Genomic DNA, 16,808 nt, shown 5'->3' on the forward strand with positions numbered 1-16,808 from the left:
TTCGGAACAACTGATATTGATAAATAAACTATATTAGTCAATATTAGTCAATTATGCGATTTCAAACAATCATTTGACATAATTTATTTTTTTATAAAATCATATACGGAACAACTTTATAGTTAATGAAATATAAATCAGTATAGATATTTTTATTTAACATTTATATGCTATTTGCATTAAAAAACCGGAACAATATATTAAAGTTCAAGTGTTTCTTGCAACGTTTAAGCATGGAAATAAAATCTAATATAAGTTAGAAGAGCAAACAAATATTCATTGGCATTGATTAGTTTTTCACAAAATATCCGGAACAATCTATTATAGATACTTAAAACTATTGCAATATTTCTGAATGAAAAATTAAAGGCTAAATCAGATTTACATTAGCCTCTAGTGTTATTTGTTAATCTAATCGTGACTGACAGATCGATCAACAGACAAAACGCACAAAAATAATCTTCTTTTATTTGGATGGGGGCACTAAACAAAAAATAAATAAAATCTGATTTTTTAAAAAAGTTTAAGGAATTGGTTTAGCACCATGGCATGTTGCGACGTTACGCTACTGCACGAAAGCCGCTGCATAAAAAGAACATTTTAAAAAATGTGAGTGATATTTACATACAAAATGCATTATTAGCCTTTATAAACAAACAGAAAAGTTTTCTTTTAATTTTAGCAGCTAGTTGACCAGAAAAAACACCTTTAACTATTATTTATATTTGTTGTAAACATTTCTTGTACATTTTATAAATATATTTGACTTTGTGATACTGTAGATACACAAAAGCTGTTCATCTTTGTTAGCATATTGTAACATTGCCTCCCTAATTGTTTTAGAATTGGTGTATTTTTATGAAAAAATCGCTTGCATAATTAATTTTATAAATTAAACGGTTTGCTTTTAGAAAACCAAAAGTAGCCGTTGCACCTAAACTTTTCAAGCCGCATTTAATGATGAAATAATATTTTTCATATCTCTTCTAGTTTTTGAGATCTAAGTGTGACAGACGGACATTTTGCACAAACCTAATAGCGGCTTTTTCCCCTTACGGGGGAAATCATAAATATGGTAAATAGAATCAAGTATCCCAAACAAAGCACATACCAGAATGAACAATCACTGAAAAGTATGTAGAACTAACAGTCAATGTTTGTACTAGAACAATCCCTAGTAGAGCCAGTAGAATATTTTTCTGTATAATAACCATTTTTAGCGGCCCCCGTAAGGGGAAAAAGCCGCTATTAGGTTTGTGCAAAATGTCCGTCTGTCCGTCTGTCCGTCTGTCCGTCTGTCCGTCTGTCCGTCTGTCCGTCTGTCCGTCTGTCACACTCAGATCTCGAAAACTAGAAGAGATATGAAAAATATTATTTCATCATTAAATCCGGCTTGAAAAGTTTAGGTGCAACGGCTACTTTTGGTTTTCTAAAAGCAAACCGTTTAATTTATAAAATTAATTATGCAAGCGATTTTTTCATAAAAATACACCAATTCTAAAACAATTACGTAAATGTAAGGGAGGCAATGTTACAATATGCTAACAAAGATGGACAATTTTTGTGTATTTTCAGTATCACTAAGTCAAATATATTTTAAAAATGTACAGGAAATGTTTACAACAAATACAAATAATAGTTAAAGACGTTTTTTCTGGTCAACTAGCTGCTAAAATTAAAAGAAAACATTTCTGTTTGTTTATAAAGGCTAATAATGCACTTTGTATGTAAATATCACGCACATTTTTTTTAATGGACTTTTTATGCAGCGATTTTCGTGCAGTAGCGTAACGTCGCAACATGACCAGGTGCTAAACCAATTCCTTAAACTTTTTTTTAAAAATCAGATTTTATTTATTTTTTGTTTAGTGCCGCCATCCGAATAAAAGAAGCTTATTTTTGTGCGTTTTGTCTGTTGGTCGGTCTGTCCGTCACGATTAGATTTAAAAAACTAGAACTCTAAAAGCTATTGAAAATCTGATTTACCCTTTAATGTTCCTCCCATAACATCTCAATAGTTTTAAGTATCTAAAATTGATTGTTCCGGATTTTTTTGTGCAAAACTAATCAACGCCAACAAATGTTTGTTTGCTCTTCTAACTTATATTACATTCAATTTCCATGCTTAAACGTTGCAAAAACACATTATCAATAATATGTTGTTCCGTTTTTTATGTAAATAGCATATTAATGCTAAATCATAATCTCTATACTGACTTATATTTCATTAAGTGTAAAAATGTTCCGGATATTGTTTTATAAAACATGAATTATGCCTAATGATTGTTTGAAATCGCATAAGGCTTTTAAAAAAAGTAATTTACTAGAATTGATTACTGAAAATTACTTTTTAGACATTTAATTTTCTTGTAAAACATAACATAGAAGTTTTGTAATCGATAAAGAAAGTTCCGGATTTTGTTTCTTACAAATCGTCGCCAGAAATTTCCGAATTTATTTAAAAATCTACTAACGCCAAATAATTGTTTGAACTCCCTCTTCTAATTAATAAACAAATAATCTTCTCATTTACGAAATAATGTTTTTACGGATTTTTATGAAAAATATTTTAACTCACTACTCTCTTACAGTACATTTAACTTTCTACCTAAAACATTAAAAAATCTAATTATCGTTAATATTATGTTCCGATTTTTAAGGAAAACAGAATCCAAACACCAAAGTAAGGTATGAAAATCTCTCCACGTGGCTGTAGTACATCTAATTTTTATACGAGACCATCCAAAAAATTTAATTAACGGTATTACATTTATCTGAAATTCTCTTTTTCTTTTACTATTTATACAAACATCCGGAACAATCTATTATATAAACTTTTCAATTGTGTTCATACCTAAAAATTATTGCGATGTTTTGAAACGTAAAATAAAGGTTAATCAATTTTTAATAACTTTTAGTTGTTTTTTTTTATATCAAGATAACGGACAGACCGACTGACAGACAAAACGCAAAAACAATGTGGCTTTGATCCTTTTTAAATAATATCTATTAGAACTCAGTGCACCAATGTCTATGAACCCTCGTTAAATATCTCGTGTAAATAAAGACATTTTTTTTTATGGTACCGGTACTAGCCTATTGTGAGGTAATGGAATTTTTTTTCTTTGACGTCATATGAATGGACTCTTTAAATGTAATGTTAAAAGAACGCACTCGGTGCACCAATGTCTATTAACCCTCGAAAAAATTGCTTGTATTAATGAAAACATATTTTAGTCTAACTAAGCCGTGTGACGTAGTGTTTTTTTTTCCTTTGACGTCACATGGAATGAATTCTTTAAATGAAATGCTAAAAGAACGCACTCGGTGCACCAATGTCTATGAACACTCGATAAATGGCTCGTGTTGATAAAGGTGAATTTTTAGTCTAGCTAGGCCTTGTGACGTAGTGTTTTTTTTTTCCTTTGACGTCATATGGAATGAATTCTTTAAATGAAATGCTAAAAGAACGCACTCGGTGCACCAATGTCTATGAACACTCGATAAAAGGCTCTTATAGATGAAGGCGATTTTTAGTCTAGCTAGGCCGTGTGACGTAGTGTTTTTTTTTCCCTCTGACGTTATATGGAATTAATTCTTCAAATGAAATGAAAAAAGAACTCGGTATAGTAATGTTTATTAAGCCTCGTTATGTGACTCGCGTTTAAAAAAGGAATAATATCTTGATTTAGATCTAATCTAGATTTTTTAAACTAGATCTAGATTTTTATTACAGTATATCTAGATCTGGATTTATATTCTAATTAAAATTATTTTAGAGTCTAGATCTAGAATTTGTAGATCTAGTTTAGACTAAAATAGACTAGATTAAGATGTAGAATTTCAGTTTCTAAACTTAAAGTGTAAAAAAAAAGTGTAGATTTTCATTTCCAAACGTTTTGATCAATATTGTAATGTTTTAATATACTAAAACTAATCTACTATTTTTTTATTAAATTTAAATTTAAATTTATGGCAAATGAATCTTTGAAACATTATTACTTTTGACCATCGGATGGCTGCCTGGTCGTGCGGTTTGCGCGCTGGACTGTCGTTCAGATTTATGGATGGCCCAGGGTTCAAACCCTGCCCGCTCCCATCCCCCGTCGTCCTGCGGGAGGTTTGGACTAGGAAGTAATTATCTTCAACTCAGAAGGAACATCCGAAACGTGTAAAACATTTTACATCAAAATTAAATCACCTCTTGAATATTATTTGCGAATATGCAGATCCGACAGGGATCCGACTTCGACGGGGGCCGCCTCTGAGTTTGTGTAACACAAACTCTCTTTGTAATCTTGTTATTTCTATCTTGACACCTGTCTCATTTGAACATTTTAATGAACAATTAGTAAAGACAGGTGAGTGTTCTCCAAATAATGAGATGATATTTGAATGTTAAAGAGGCGCCATTAAAAAGTATCGTTCAAGCTATCGTCACGTGTTCTATAGAAAAGTCTGGGAGTTTGTTGTCAATAATTTAACCAGCAGCATCAAAGTGTTTGTGGATGTGTTAATGATCTGATTAGAAAGCAAGAGAAACTCACATGAAAGACTGCAGGTAGATAGAACATTTACAACCTTTGTTCTTAATGAAATATACTCGTTGACGCAATCATCTTTGATGAAAATATTTTGACAATGTCCAGGTGTCAAATTAAAACATTAGCTGGAGTCTGCTATCATAAGTGGCTCGTTCATTAAAGGCAAGCAGTAGCCGCTAGCAAATATTATTGAATACAGATCTTGTGTTGTAGCCGCTAGCAAACATTGAATACAGATCTTGTGTTGACAATTAAAAATATATCTTTGAAAGACTTTGAATTTAGATCTAACTTCCTTCTCTGCCTCCGTCTCTTTGTCACTCACTTCACGTCTTTCTCTTAGTCTGTTCTATTAGTCTGTTCTCTTAGTCTGTTCTCTTAGTCTGTTCTCTTAGTCTGTTCTCTTAGTCTGTTCTCTTAGTCTGATATTTAGAATGTTTTCAGCAAATGAAGTCATTAGCCACTTGTTCTTTGACCGTTAAGGAGGGTCGCATGTTCTGTCATTGTTCTTTGACCGTTAAGGAGGGTCGCATGTTCTGTCATTGTTCTTTGACCGTTAAGGAGGGTCGCATGTTCTGTCATTGTTCTTTGACCTATAAGCAGGGTCGCATGTTCTGTCATTGTTCTTGTTCTCACAACATTCAAACATTAAGTCAAGAGTTTGTGTCAGTGTCAGAAATCACATTGACAAAACAGAAACAAAAATTCTAGTATTGAACTTTACTGGACAATAAAATTAATTTTAACTAGATCTAAGATCTAACTTGAAAATACAGATAGGCACGGTCGGAATGGGTGTCAAAATCGGCCCGCTCATTTCTATGTATCTGGCCCACAAATTACACGAGGGGCATCGAATTATACATATCCTCAAAATCATGATGTCAGGTTTGATAATGTGAGGAAAACTGGGTTTATACGTAACATAATCCATTTCTATTAGTAAGTAGCCTGCATGATGAGCTATAGGAACACTATACATGTCTACTAGTAAGTAGCCTGCATGATGAGCTATAGGAACAATATACATGTCTATTAGTAAGTAGCCTGCATGATGAGCTATAGGAACACTATACTTCATGATCCATTGAAACTAGTTGGAATTACTAAAAGACACTAGAAATTGGATCTTTTATAACGTGAAAAAAAAATCAAGCTACCATATAGGCCTATATTAACATAAGCATGTACTTGATATTCACACACAAAGCTCGTTAAGATCTCCCATCAACGAACTATTCGCCGCTACATCGTTTATGTGTTCCAAATACTCGTAGAACGTCTTGACACCTGGAAAGTGACTTGTGTCTTCTCAGCCTGGTCTTGACACATCTGTAATAGGTAGTGACTTGTGTCTTCTCAGCCTGGTCTTGACACATCTGTAATAGGTAGTGACTTGTGTCTTCTCAGCCTGGTCTTGACACATCTGTAATAAGTAGGGACTTGTGTGTTCTCAGCCTGGTCTTGACACATCTGTAATAGGTAGTGACTTGTGTCTTCTCAGCCTGGTCTTGACACATCTGTAATATGTAGGGACTTGTGTCTTGATACTTCTCAGCCTGGTCTTGACACATCTGTACTATGTAGGGACTTGTCTTGATACTTCTCAGCCTGGTCTTGACACATCTGTAATAGGTAGGGACTTGTGTCTTCTCAGCCTAGTCTTGACACATCTGTAATATGTAGGACTTGTGTCTTGATACTTCTCAGCCTGGTCTTGACACATCTGTAATATGTAGGGACTTGTGTCTTGATACTTCTCAGCCTGGTCTTGACACATCTGTACTATGTAGGGACTTGTGTCTTGATACTTCTCAGCCTGGTCTTGACACATCTGTAATATGTAGGGACTTGTGTCTTGATACTTCTCAGCCTGGTCTTGACACATCTGTAATATGTAGGGACTTGTGTCTTGATACTTCTCAGCCTGGTCTTGACACATCTGTAATATGTAGGGACTTGTGTATTGATACTTCTCAGCCTGGTCTTGACACATCTGTACTATGTAGGGACTTGTGTCTTGATACTTCTCAGCCTCGTCTTGACACATCTGTACTATGTAGGGACTTGTGTCTTGATACTTCTCAGCCTGGTCTTGACACATCTGTACTATGTAGGGACTTGTGTCTTGATACTTCTCAGCCTGGTCTTGACACATCTGTACTATGTAGGGACTTGTGTCTTGATACTTCTCAGCCTCGTCTTGACACATCTGTAATATGTAGGGACTTGTGTCTTGATACTTCTCAGCCTGGTCTTGACACATCTGTAATATGTAGGGACTTCGCTCACAAGCTCCTTACAAAATACACGCTGTCAATAAAGTTAACATCTTTAAAATTCTGTACCCGGTATCTATAACAGCAACTATTGCATCATCTGCAAATTCTCTTCAGATTTGGGCTTATGGAATCAAACGTACAAATCCAGTTCTTCCTCCACAATTCTTTTGTCCGCCCAGCTCACAAGGTCATATTCTGCTTATGTAATAACTTGTAAATCCTGTTTGAGTGTTTACATCTTGGACTTTGCTACACACACACAATGTTACATGCTCTCGTAGCATCACGTTCATTTGTTTAAGGTAATTTAATATCATTGTTGAAAAGAAATACTGGGAGATGGTTTCATATCTTTTTGTATTTCGGTTGAAGTCTACATCTCTTCTTTGTCTTAACATGAGTGTTTCTTCCTTGGATAACGTGGCTTGATCTCTAAGAATAAATGACGTTAGCCTATAAGAAGCACCTGTATACGTATGAAGGCTATTACATAATTTCAGAACATGCGTTAGTAGCCATGAGTGCTCCTTTTATACAAGAATATTATACAATCTTTTGACAATGGAATACAAGCCTTAGTGACATCCATGCGGCCATTTCACTGGCCGTACCAGCCCTATTGAATACCGGCCCATCGGCCATTTGCCCGAATGCCCATATAGCTAGTCCGTCCCTGCAGATAGGCCACAACTAGTAACTTGTATTCAGCCCTCCTAACAGTACCACTGGCGGATCCAGGGGGGGGGCGGTAGGGGCGATCGCCCCCCCCCACTCGGCCGACTCCCCCCCCCGGAGGGGGGGGGCGGGCGATTTTTATTACAGAATTCACACAATTTGTATAGGAATTTATTACTAATGTTAAAAATAAATACTAATTATTTATATTTCAACCTATTTTTAGATTATTTCGCCCCCCCCCTCTAGTATGTTGGCCGATTGGTGGGGTCGGGAGGGGGCGATGGTATCAATCCCGCCCCCCCCATACACTTTCGAGTGGGGGAGGGCGGTCCAATTTTTTTGTAGATATCACAGCTTGCTAATAGAATCAATGTAATATCTATATTGTATAGACTTCTTATTGATTTTTTAACCGATCTTTATATTATGTCGTGCCCTGTTTGCCGATTGGTAAAGGGGGGGGGGCGAATACCTCTACTGCCCTTCCCACCTAAACTCTTTGAGTGGGGGGGGGGCGGTCCGTTTTTATGGAGAAATCATAGTTTGTGAACAAAATTAGTTGAATTAATATATACATTTTATATTATGTCGCTCCCTTTCTGGTATTTTGGCCGATTCGGTGGGGTGAGGGGGGGGGGCAATTGCATGTACTGCCCTCCCCACTCTATCTCTCTGAATGCTGGGGGGGGGCGGTCCTATTTTTGTGGAGAATCATAGTTTGTGAACAAAATTAGTTGAATATCTATATAATATAAACTACGTATTGATATGTGACCCATTGTATATTATGTCATACCACAATCTAATCTCAAATTGTATCATTAGTAAATTTAAATGAAAAAGGGTTGTACAATGAGGGAGGGGCGATACATGCAATCGCATTTCCCCCATCATAATTTATATACACTATAAATTAAATTCTTATATTGAGTCGCCCAACCCCTATTCTTTAATGCCAAATGCAATCTTTAGCAGAAATTATTAAAGGAGCGAGGATTAATCGTTTTCACTCTACCGCTCCTCTCATTTCCAGACAGAGTTTATTTAATTTCACATGAATTTATCATAATTATTTTAAGTAAGACTTTGCATTGGAAAAGTTAGAATTCAAACGAAATTTTTCAGTATTAGAGCCATGATTGAGATGAGTTATAAACTCAAATAATGTTTTCATAGTCGCCTTTTACCAACCTTTACTCAATCTGATAATTTTCTAATTAAATAAATTTGGGACTATAATTCACAATTTATACATTGATCTTATTGAATACTATTTATTGAATAATTTTTTTTTTCGGCGGCGATCCCCAAAGCCAAAATCTAAATATGTGGGGTATCTTATCTTTTCAAGGAACAAATCGGTTTTATTTGCAATGTATTAAGGGCCTATAAATTCATATTAAAATAATTTTCAAGTACAACATTATTCAAAAGGTCCTTTTTTAATAGTATGAATAATGAGCTTCGAACTCCATTGATGAATAATGAGCTGTAGATGTCAGGAGAATACGTTTCTGCAGTGAAAAAAGAAGAAAACGCTTTTGGCGTCGGGGCTTCGCCCCGAACTCCATTGATGAATAAAGAGCTGTACTTGTCAGGAGAATGCGTTTCTGCAATGAAGAATGCAAGAAAACGCTTTTGGCGTCGGGGCTTCGCCCCGAAATCCATTGATGAGTAATGAGCTGTAGAAGTCAGGAGAAGGCCCTTCTGCAATGAAGAATGCAAGAAAACGCTTTTGGCGTCGGGGCTTCGCGGCGAACTCCATTGATGAATAAAGAGCTGTACTTGTCAGGAGAATGAGTTTCTGCAGTGAAGAATGCAAGAAAACGCTTTTGGCGTCGGGGCTTCGCCCCGAAATCCATTGATGAGTAATGAGCTGTAGAAGTCAGGAGAAGGCCCTTCTGCAATAAAGAATGCAAGAAAACGCTTTTGGCGTCGGGGTTTCGCCCCGAAATCCATTGATGAATAAAGAGCTGTATTTGTCAGAGAGAATGTCTTTCTGCAGTGAAAAAAAGCAAGAAAACGCTGTTGGCGTCGGGGCTTCGCCCCGAAATCCATTGCTAAATAAGAGCTGTACTTGTCAGGAGAATGCGTTCTGCAGTGAAAAAAGCAAGAACCCCACAAGAGAACCTTATAGCGCTGCCCCGGTTGTTTTGTTTTTCGCTGAAGGTTGAGAAATGCTGCTTTTTTATAATTCTAATATATATATATATAAATATATATATATATATATATATATATATATATATATATATATATATATATATATATATATATATATATATATATATATATATATATATTTATGTATTTATATGTGTGTACGCACGTTTATGCATAGGGTTAGGGTTTACTGGGCGTTAGGGTTAGGGTTTGGAAAAAAATCGCCCCCCCCCCCACTTCAAAGTTCTGGATCCGCTAGTGAACAGTACAGGTATTTGTAAAAAGTAAACCTACCTTAGAGACCAAACAATTCTTACTAAACTACCTACCTGACAGTACAGGTATTTGTAAAAAGTAAACCTACCTTAGAGACCAAACAATTCTAACTAAACTACCTACCTGACAGTACAGGTATTTGTAAAAAGTAAACCTACCTTAGAGACCAAACAATTCTAACTAAACTACCTACCTGACAGAACAGGTAATTGTAAAAAGTAAACCTACCTTAGAGACCAAACAATTCTAACTAAACTACCTACCTGACAGTACAGGTATTTGTAAAAAGTAAACCTACCTTAGAGACCAAACAATTCTAACTAAACTACCTACCTGACAGTACAGATATTTGTAAAAAGTAGCCTACCTTAGAGACCAAACAATTCTAACTAAACTACCTACCTGACAGTACAGGTAATTGTAAAAAGTAAACCTACCTTAGAGACCAAACAATTCTAACTAAACTACCTACCTGACAGTACAGGTATTTGTAAAAAGTAAACCTACCTTAGAGACCAAACAATTCTAACTAAACTACCTACCTGACAGTACAGATATTTGTAAAAAGTAGCCTACCTTAGAGACCAAACAATTCTAACTAAACTACCTACCTGACAGTACAGATAATTAGACCTCAGGTTTTTTGAAGAACACAGCAGTAGGATAAGAATCAAATTAAAGAAGATTCCAACTGTACAGAGTACGATGCCGACATGGGCGCTTGTGGCGAAACCTCGTTCATAGGTGCTCGACACATAGGTGTCAGATGTGGCGCCATTGAAGGACATGTCGTAGTCTATGTCGGTATTTGTCTTTAGGTATCTATCGACGCCCTGGCTAGAGTTCATGTGTATTGGGGGAGTATGGTTGAGTTGAGCTAATTCGATGTCGTGTAATAATTTAGTTTGATTGAGTGATTTTGAAGTGACGCCATAGTTAGTGGACATTCTCTCAAGAATAATAGGACGTATCTAGTCAATGCACAGTCTAGTAGTTCTCCTTAGGACTGTGATTGGCAAATGAAGGTTCATTTTCTGAATGACTGTAATATTTCTCTAATGTTGTGTCTCACTGATGACCTTTGGTTGTGTCCTGTTAGGGTCCAGTTCATGTTTAGAATAAAATTCCCGCTCTTGTATTACTATAGTCTTCTACTTGATCAATTATAACTAGCATTTCATCTGTAGAATAGACAAAAAGAAAACATATAGAAAAACTACATTAAAAACCAAAAGAAGCACAGAACATTTAGATACATACTGATACATACTGATATAGATCTAGATCAATCAGACGAAATTCATAGAATATCTCTTTAACTTAAACACACACTCTTTTCATTTGGAAAATCCGGTTTATAGTTTTTAAGCAATGAAACTAGAGTATCTATGAGAGTACCTTAGAAAAAGTAGAGAAAGCAAAATGGAGAATAAACTTACCTAAAAAAAAAGAAGAAATAAAAAGAGAAAGATAGAGACAAACTGAACACTATCAATGACTCCATAGGAAAAGATCCAACTGAACACTATCAATGACTCCATAGGAAAAAATCCAACTGAACACTATCAATGACTCCATAGGAAAAAATCCAACTGAACACTATCAATGACTCCATAGGAAAAGATCCAACTGAACACTATCAATGACTCCATAGGAAAAGATCCAACTGAATACTATCAATGACTCCATAGGAAAAAATCCAACTGAACACTATCAATGACTCCATAGGAAAAAATCAAGCTATAGCCTATGTTGACTCTAGGTCAATTGTTTTGTATGCATCAATTCTCTAGATGGAAATCACAAACATATAAATAGAAGTGATACTCGAGTTCACGGGCTGGTCAAATTCAACGCAAGGGGGGGGGGTGCCACCTATGGCTCAAAGTCGTAGCTTCAACTTCTTTATTACGGAGAATAGTAAAGAAAAGAATTGGTGCCCCATCGCCTCCCCCTACCTATGCGATATTAAGTTCATTGTAAAGACTTGTTTCATGAAACAAATAAAACAAAAAACTAACAAGTGAACTGGCTATTGACACGTGTACACGTTGTACGTTTATAATAGTGTGTAAATATAAAACAAATCCTCACGGCGAATGAATATTGAATTGCAAGCCTATAATAAAAAGTACATGATCGGACATGAACTACAGATGAGCCCATTCTAGTTTAGTTCAATTACAGCTTCTCTTTATAACTGTATTTCAGTGAAAGCACTACATGCTAATTTGCTCCTTAGCAGAAGTAATTGATTTAAAGGTTTTAAAAAAATGGCTAAAATTTGGCTACTCAGAAGTCAGAGGGGTGCACCTACATAGTCAGCCATAAATTCACAATAAACCTAGGCTAGTATACTACAACTGTACTTGAGTCACCAGTGGAAGCACTACTTGTTCAGTTGCTACTTAGATTCTAATAATTCTGATGGTACAAAACAAAATTCTAAAATTTTGCTACTCAGAATCCAGTGAACCCCTTGCACCCCAATGCGGGCGCTCATGCTAGAATTAGCTGGGCAAAGAAATGTATTAACTTTAACGTTTAATTTTATAACAGTATATTATTATAAGTAAGAACATGGCAAAACAAAACAATCTATAGCCTGGAAACAAAACAATCTATAGCCTCGAAACAAAACAATCTATAGCCTCGAAACAAAACAATCTATAGCCTCGAAACAAAACAATCTATAGCCTCGAAACAAAACAATCTATAGCCTAGAAACAAAACAATATATAGCATAGAAACTAAACAATCTATAGCCTCGAAACAAAACAATCTATAGCCTCGAAACAAAACAATCTATAGATTAGAAACAAAACAATCTATAGCCTCGAAACAAAACAATCTATAGCCTCGAAACAAAACAATCTATAGATTAGAAACAAAACAATCTATAGCCTAGAAACAAAACAATCTATAGCATGGAAACTAAACAATCTATAGCATGGAAACTAAACAATCTATAGTCTGGAAACTAAACAATCTATAGCCTAGAAACAAAACAATCTATTGCCTAGGAACAAAACAATCTATAGCCTAGAAAATAAACAATCTATAGCCTAGAAACTAAACAATCTATAGCCTAGAAACTAAACAATCTATAGCCTAGAAAATAAACAATCTATAGCCTAGAAAATAAACAATCTATAGCCTAGAAACTAAACAATCTATAGCCTAGAAACAAAACAATCTATAGCCTAGAAACTAAACAATCTATAGTGCAGATGATGTAAAGGTCATCTGTTTCTGTGGCCCACTGTTAACGAGGGTGTCATGCGGCCAGCATAACGACCAACCGCCTTTCCTTTTTCAACTAATGTCAGGTACTCATTAAAGTTGGGTGAACTCAAAAATCCCGATACTCAAAATCCCAGTCTTCACCGAGATTCGAACCCAGGACCTCAGGAAGCCAAGCGCTTAACCACTCAGCCGCCGCGCCCTTCCCCTAGTATTAACATTACGAAGCGGTATCCGGCCATCTAGTAGCGTCATCAATCAACGTAAAAAAAATGTTTCTATCAGCTGTAACGGACAACAATATCAACAGCTAGTTTAAAATACGGAGTGGAGATCACATTCATTGGACCAAGCTTCGAGCCAGCGTTCTAGCTTTCTGACACACAAGATCTCACATCTCTGTCTAACCCTTGCCAAAACAAATTGTGCCTTTAGTTTTCCTTAAAGCTGCTTCGCTTCCTCGTCCAATTATTCTTTATTCTCTACACAATTATCTAAATGTTGCTTCCACAGATCTTTCAAAGACGTATCACTTAATTGCTGAGGTAAAACTTCCCTGACTCATACCTTCAGGACAATCTTCCAATACTCCATTCACAACACAATCCACTATCATTCACAACACAATCATCATTTTCTTCTTCTTTCATTTCCCTAGTTACTGCACAACCCCTAACATACAAATTTCTCTAGTTACTGCACAATTAAACTGATTGCAGTGCAGCCCCTAACATACACATTTCCCTAGTTACTGCACAACCAAAATGATATAGTGCAGCCCTAACATACACTTTTCCCTAGTTACTGCACAACCAAACTGACTATAGTGCAGCCCCTAACATACACATTTCCCTAGTTAATGCACATTTAAATTGATTGCAGTGCAGTCCCTAACATACACATTTCCCTAGTTACTACACAACCAAACTAATATAGTGCAGACCTAACATACACTTTTCCCCAGTTACTGCACAACCAAACTGACTATAGTGCAGCCCCTAACATACACATTTCCCTTATTACTGCACAATCAAACTGACTATAGTGCAGCCCTTAACATACACATTTCCCTAGTTACTGCACAATCAAACTGACTGCAGTGCAGCCCCTAACATACAAATTTCCCTAGTTACTGCACAATTAAACTGACTGCAGTGCAGCCCCTAACATACACATTTCCCTAGTTACTGCACAATTAAACTGACTGCAGTGCAGCCCCTAACATACAAATTTCCCTAGTTACTGCACAATTAAACTGACTGCAGTTCAGCCCCTAACATACACATTTCCCTAGTTACGGCACAATTAAACTGACTGCAGTGCAGCCCCTAACATACATATTTCCCTAGTTACTGTACAATTAAACTGATATAGTGCAGCCCTAACATACACTTTTCCCCAGTTACTGCACAACCAAACTGACTAAGGTGCAGCCCCTAACATACACATTTCCCTAGTTACTGCACAACCAAACTGATATAGTGCAGCCCTAACATACACTTTTCCCCAGTTACTGCACAACCAAACTGACTATAGTGCAGCCCCTAACATACACATTTCCCTAGTTACTGCACAATCAAACTGACTGCAGTGCAGCCCCTAACATACACATTTCCCTGGTTAATGCACAATTAAACTGACTGCAGTGCAGCCCCTAACATACACATTTCCCCAGTTACTGCACATTAAACTGACTGCAGTGTAGCCCCTAACATACACATTTCCCTAGTTACAGCACAATTAAACTGACTGCAGTGCAGCCCCTAACATACACATTTCCCTAGTTACGGCACAATTAAACTGACTGCAGTGCAGCCCCTAACATACAAATTTCCCTAGTTACTGCACAATTAAACTAACTGCAGTGCAGCCCCTAACATACACATTTCCCTAGTAACGGCACAATTAAACTGACTGCAGTGCAGCCCCTAACATACACATTTCCCTAGTTACTGTACAATTTATCTGATATAGTGCAGCCCTAACATACACTTTTCCCCAGTTACTGCACAACCAAACTGACTATAGTGCAGCCCCTAACATACACATTTCCCTAGTTACGGCACAATTAAACTGACTGCAGTGCAGCCCCTAACATACACATTTCCCTAGTTACTGTACAATTAAACTGATATAGTGCAGCCCTAACATACACTTTTCCCCAGTTACTGCACAATCAAACTGACTATAGTGCAGCCCCTAACATACACATTTTCCTAGTTACTGCACAATTAAACTGACTGCAGTGCAGCCCCTAACATACACATTTCTCTAGTTACTGCACAATTAAACTGACTGCAGTGCAGCCCCTAACATACACATTTCCCCAGTTACTACACAATTAAACTGACTGCAGTGCAGCCCCTAACATACACATTTCCCTAGTTACTGCACATTTAAACTGACTACACTGCAGCCCCTAACATACACATTTCCCTAGTTACTGCACAATCAAACTGACTGCAGTGCAGCCCCTAACATACACATTTCCCCAGTTACTGCACAATCAAACTGACTGCAGTGCAGCCCCTAACATAAACATTTCTTTAGTTACTGCACAATTAAACTGACTGCAATGCAGCCCCTAACATACACATTTCCCTAGTTACTGCACAACCAAAATGATATAGTGCAGCCCTAACATACACTTTTCCCCAGTTACTGCACAACCAAACTGACTATAGTGCAGCCCCTAACATACACATTTCCCTAGTTACTGCACATTTAAATTGATTGCAGTGCAGCCCCTAACATACACATTTCCCTGGTTACTGCACAATTAAACTGACTGCAGTGCAGCCCCTAACATACACATTTCCCCAGTTACTGCACAATCAAACTGACTGCAGTGCAGCCCCGAACATAAACATTTCCCTAGTTACTGCACAATTAAACTGACTGCAGTGCAGCCCCTAATATACACATTTCCTTGGTTAATGCACAATTAAACTGACTGCATTGCAGCCCCTAACATACACATTTTCCCAGTTACTGCACAATCAAACTGACTGCAGTGCAGCCCCTAACATAAACATTTCCCTAGTTACTGCACAATTAAACTGACTGCAGTGCAGCCCCTAACATACACATTTGCAAGAATGAAATCTGCCACCTTGATCTCTGAAACAAGCTGTAGTCATCTAATAAAACACTACAGGATGACATGACTTGATCGGATGAGTTGATCCTAGGCTTTATTGTACAAGAATGACAAAATAGTTTACAATAACACAGTACACACACACACAAGCTGACCTTTACACCAAGACATGTTGACGCACAAGAACAGATCAGTTCACACACACACAACAAGAAGCAAATTTACACAACATTCACCCCCGTTTAGTTTCTTTTCCCTCTACTTCTGAGTTTATACGAGTGCTGTACGGGCGTTTCTCTGGCAACTGATTTTTGTCCATTTTCAATGGTGTTTTCCTCTGCTCTTAAAGCAGGTGGAACCTTGTTCTCTGCAGATGTCCCCATGTCACCCCTAGAAGCCTAGAAGCTACTGAGTGTTGGGAGACACCCGGCGAAGTTGGAGAAGTGTTACCAGGAGCCAATTGATATTGAGACCCCAGAAGATGTCTCCACGTCTCCACCACATATTTACCAATACTATATT

General features: G+C 36.8%; 1 protein-coding gene across 2 annotated transcripts in view; it reads right to left on the minus strand.

Moving 5' to 3' along the window:
* The window catches only part of LOC106073903 (5-hydroxytryptamine receptor 1D-like), a 41,261-nt gene that overhangs the window by 15,985 nt on the left and 8,468 nt on the right, over positions 1-16,808 (minus strand). For both annotated transcript variants that reach the window (XM_056040333.1, XM_056040325.1), the window contains exon 2: positions 10,555-11,124. In XM_056040333.1, coding sequence (XP_055896308.1) covers positions 10,555-10,890 — 336 coding nt within the window. In that variant the 5' untranslated portion in view covers positions 10,891-11,124. The remainder of the gene's footprint in view (positions 1-10,554; positions 11,125-16,808) is intronic.

The sequence above is a fragment of the Biomphalaria glabrata genome, chromosome 1 (genome assembly GCF_947242115.1).
Source record: "Biomphalaria glabrata chromosome 1, xgBioGlab47.1, whole genome shotgun sequence".
Taxonomy (NCBI): Eukaryota; Metazoa; Mollusca; class Gastropoda; family Planorbidae; genus Biomphalaria; species Biomphalaria glabrata.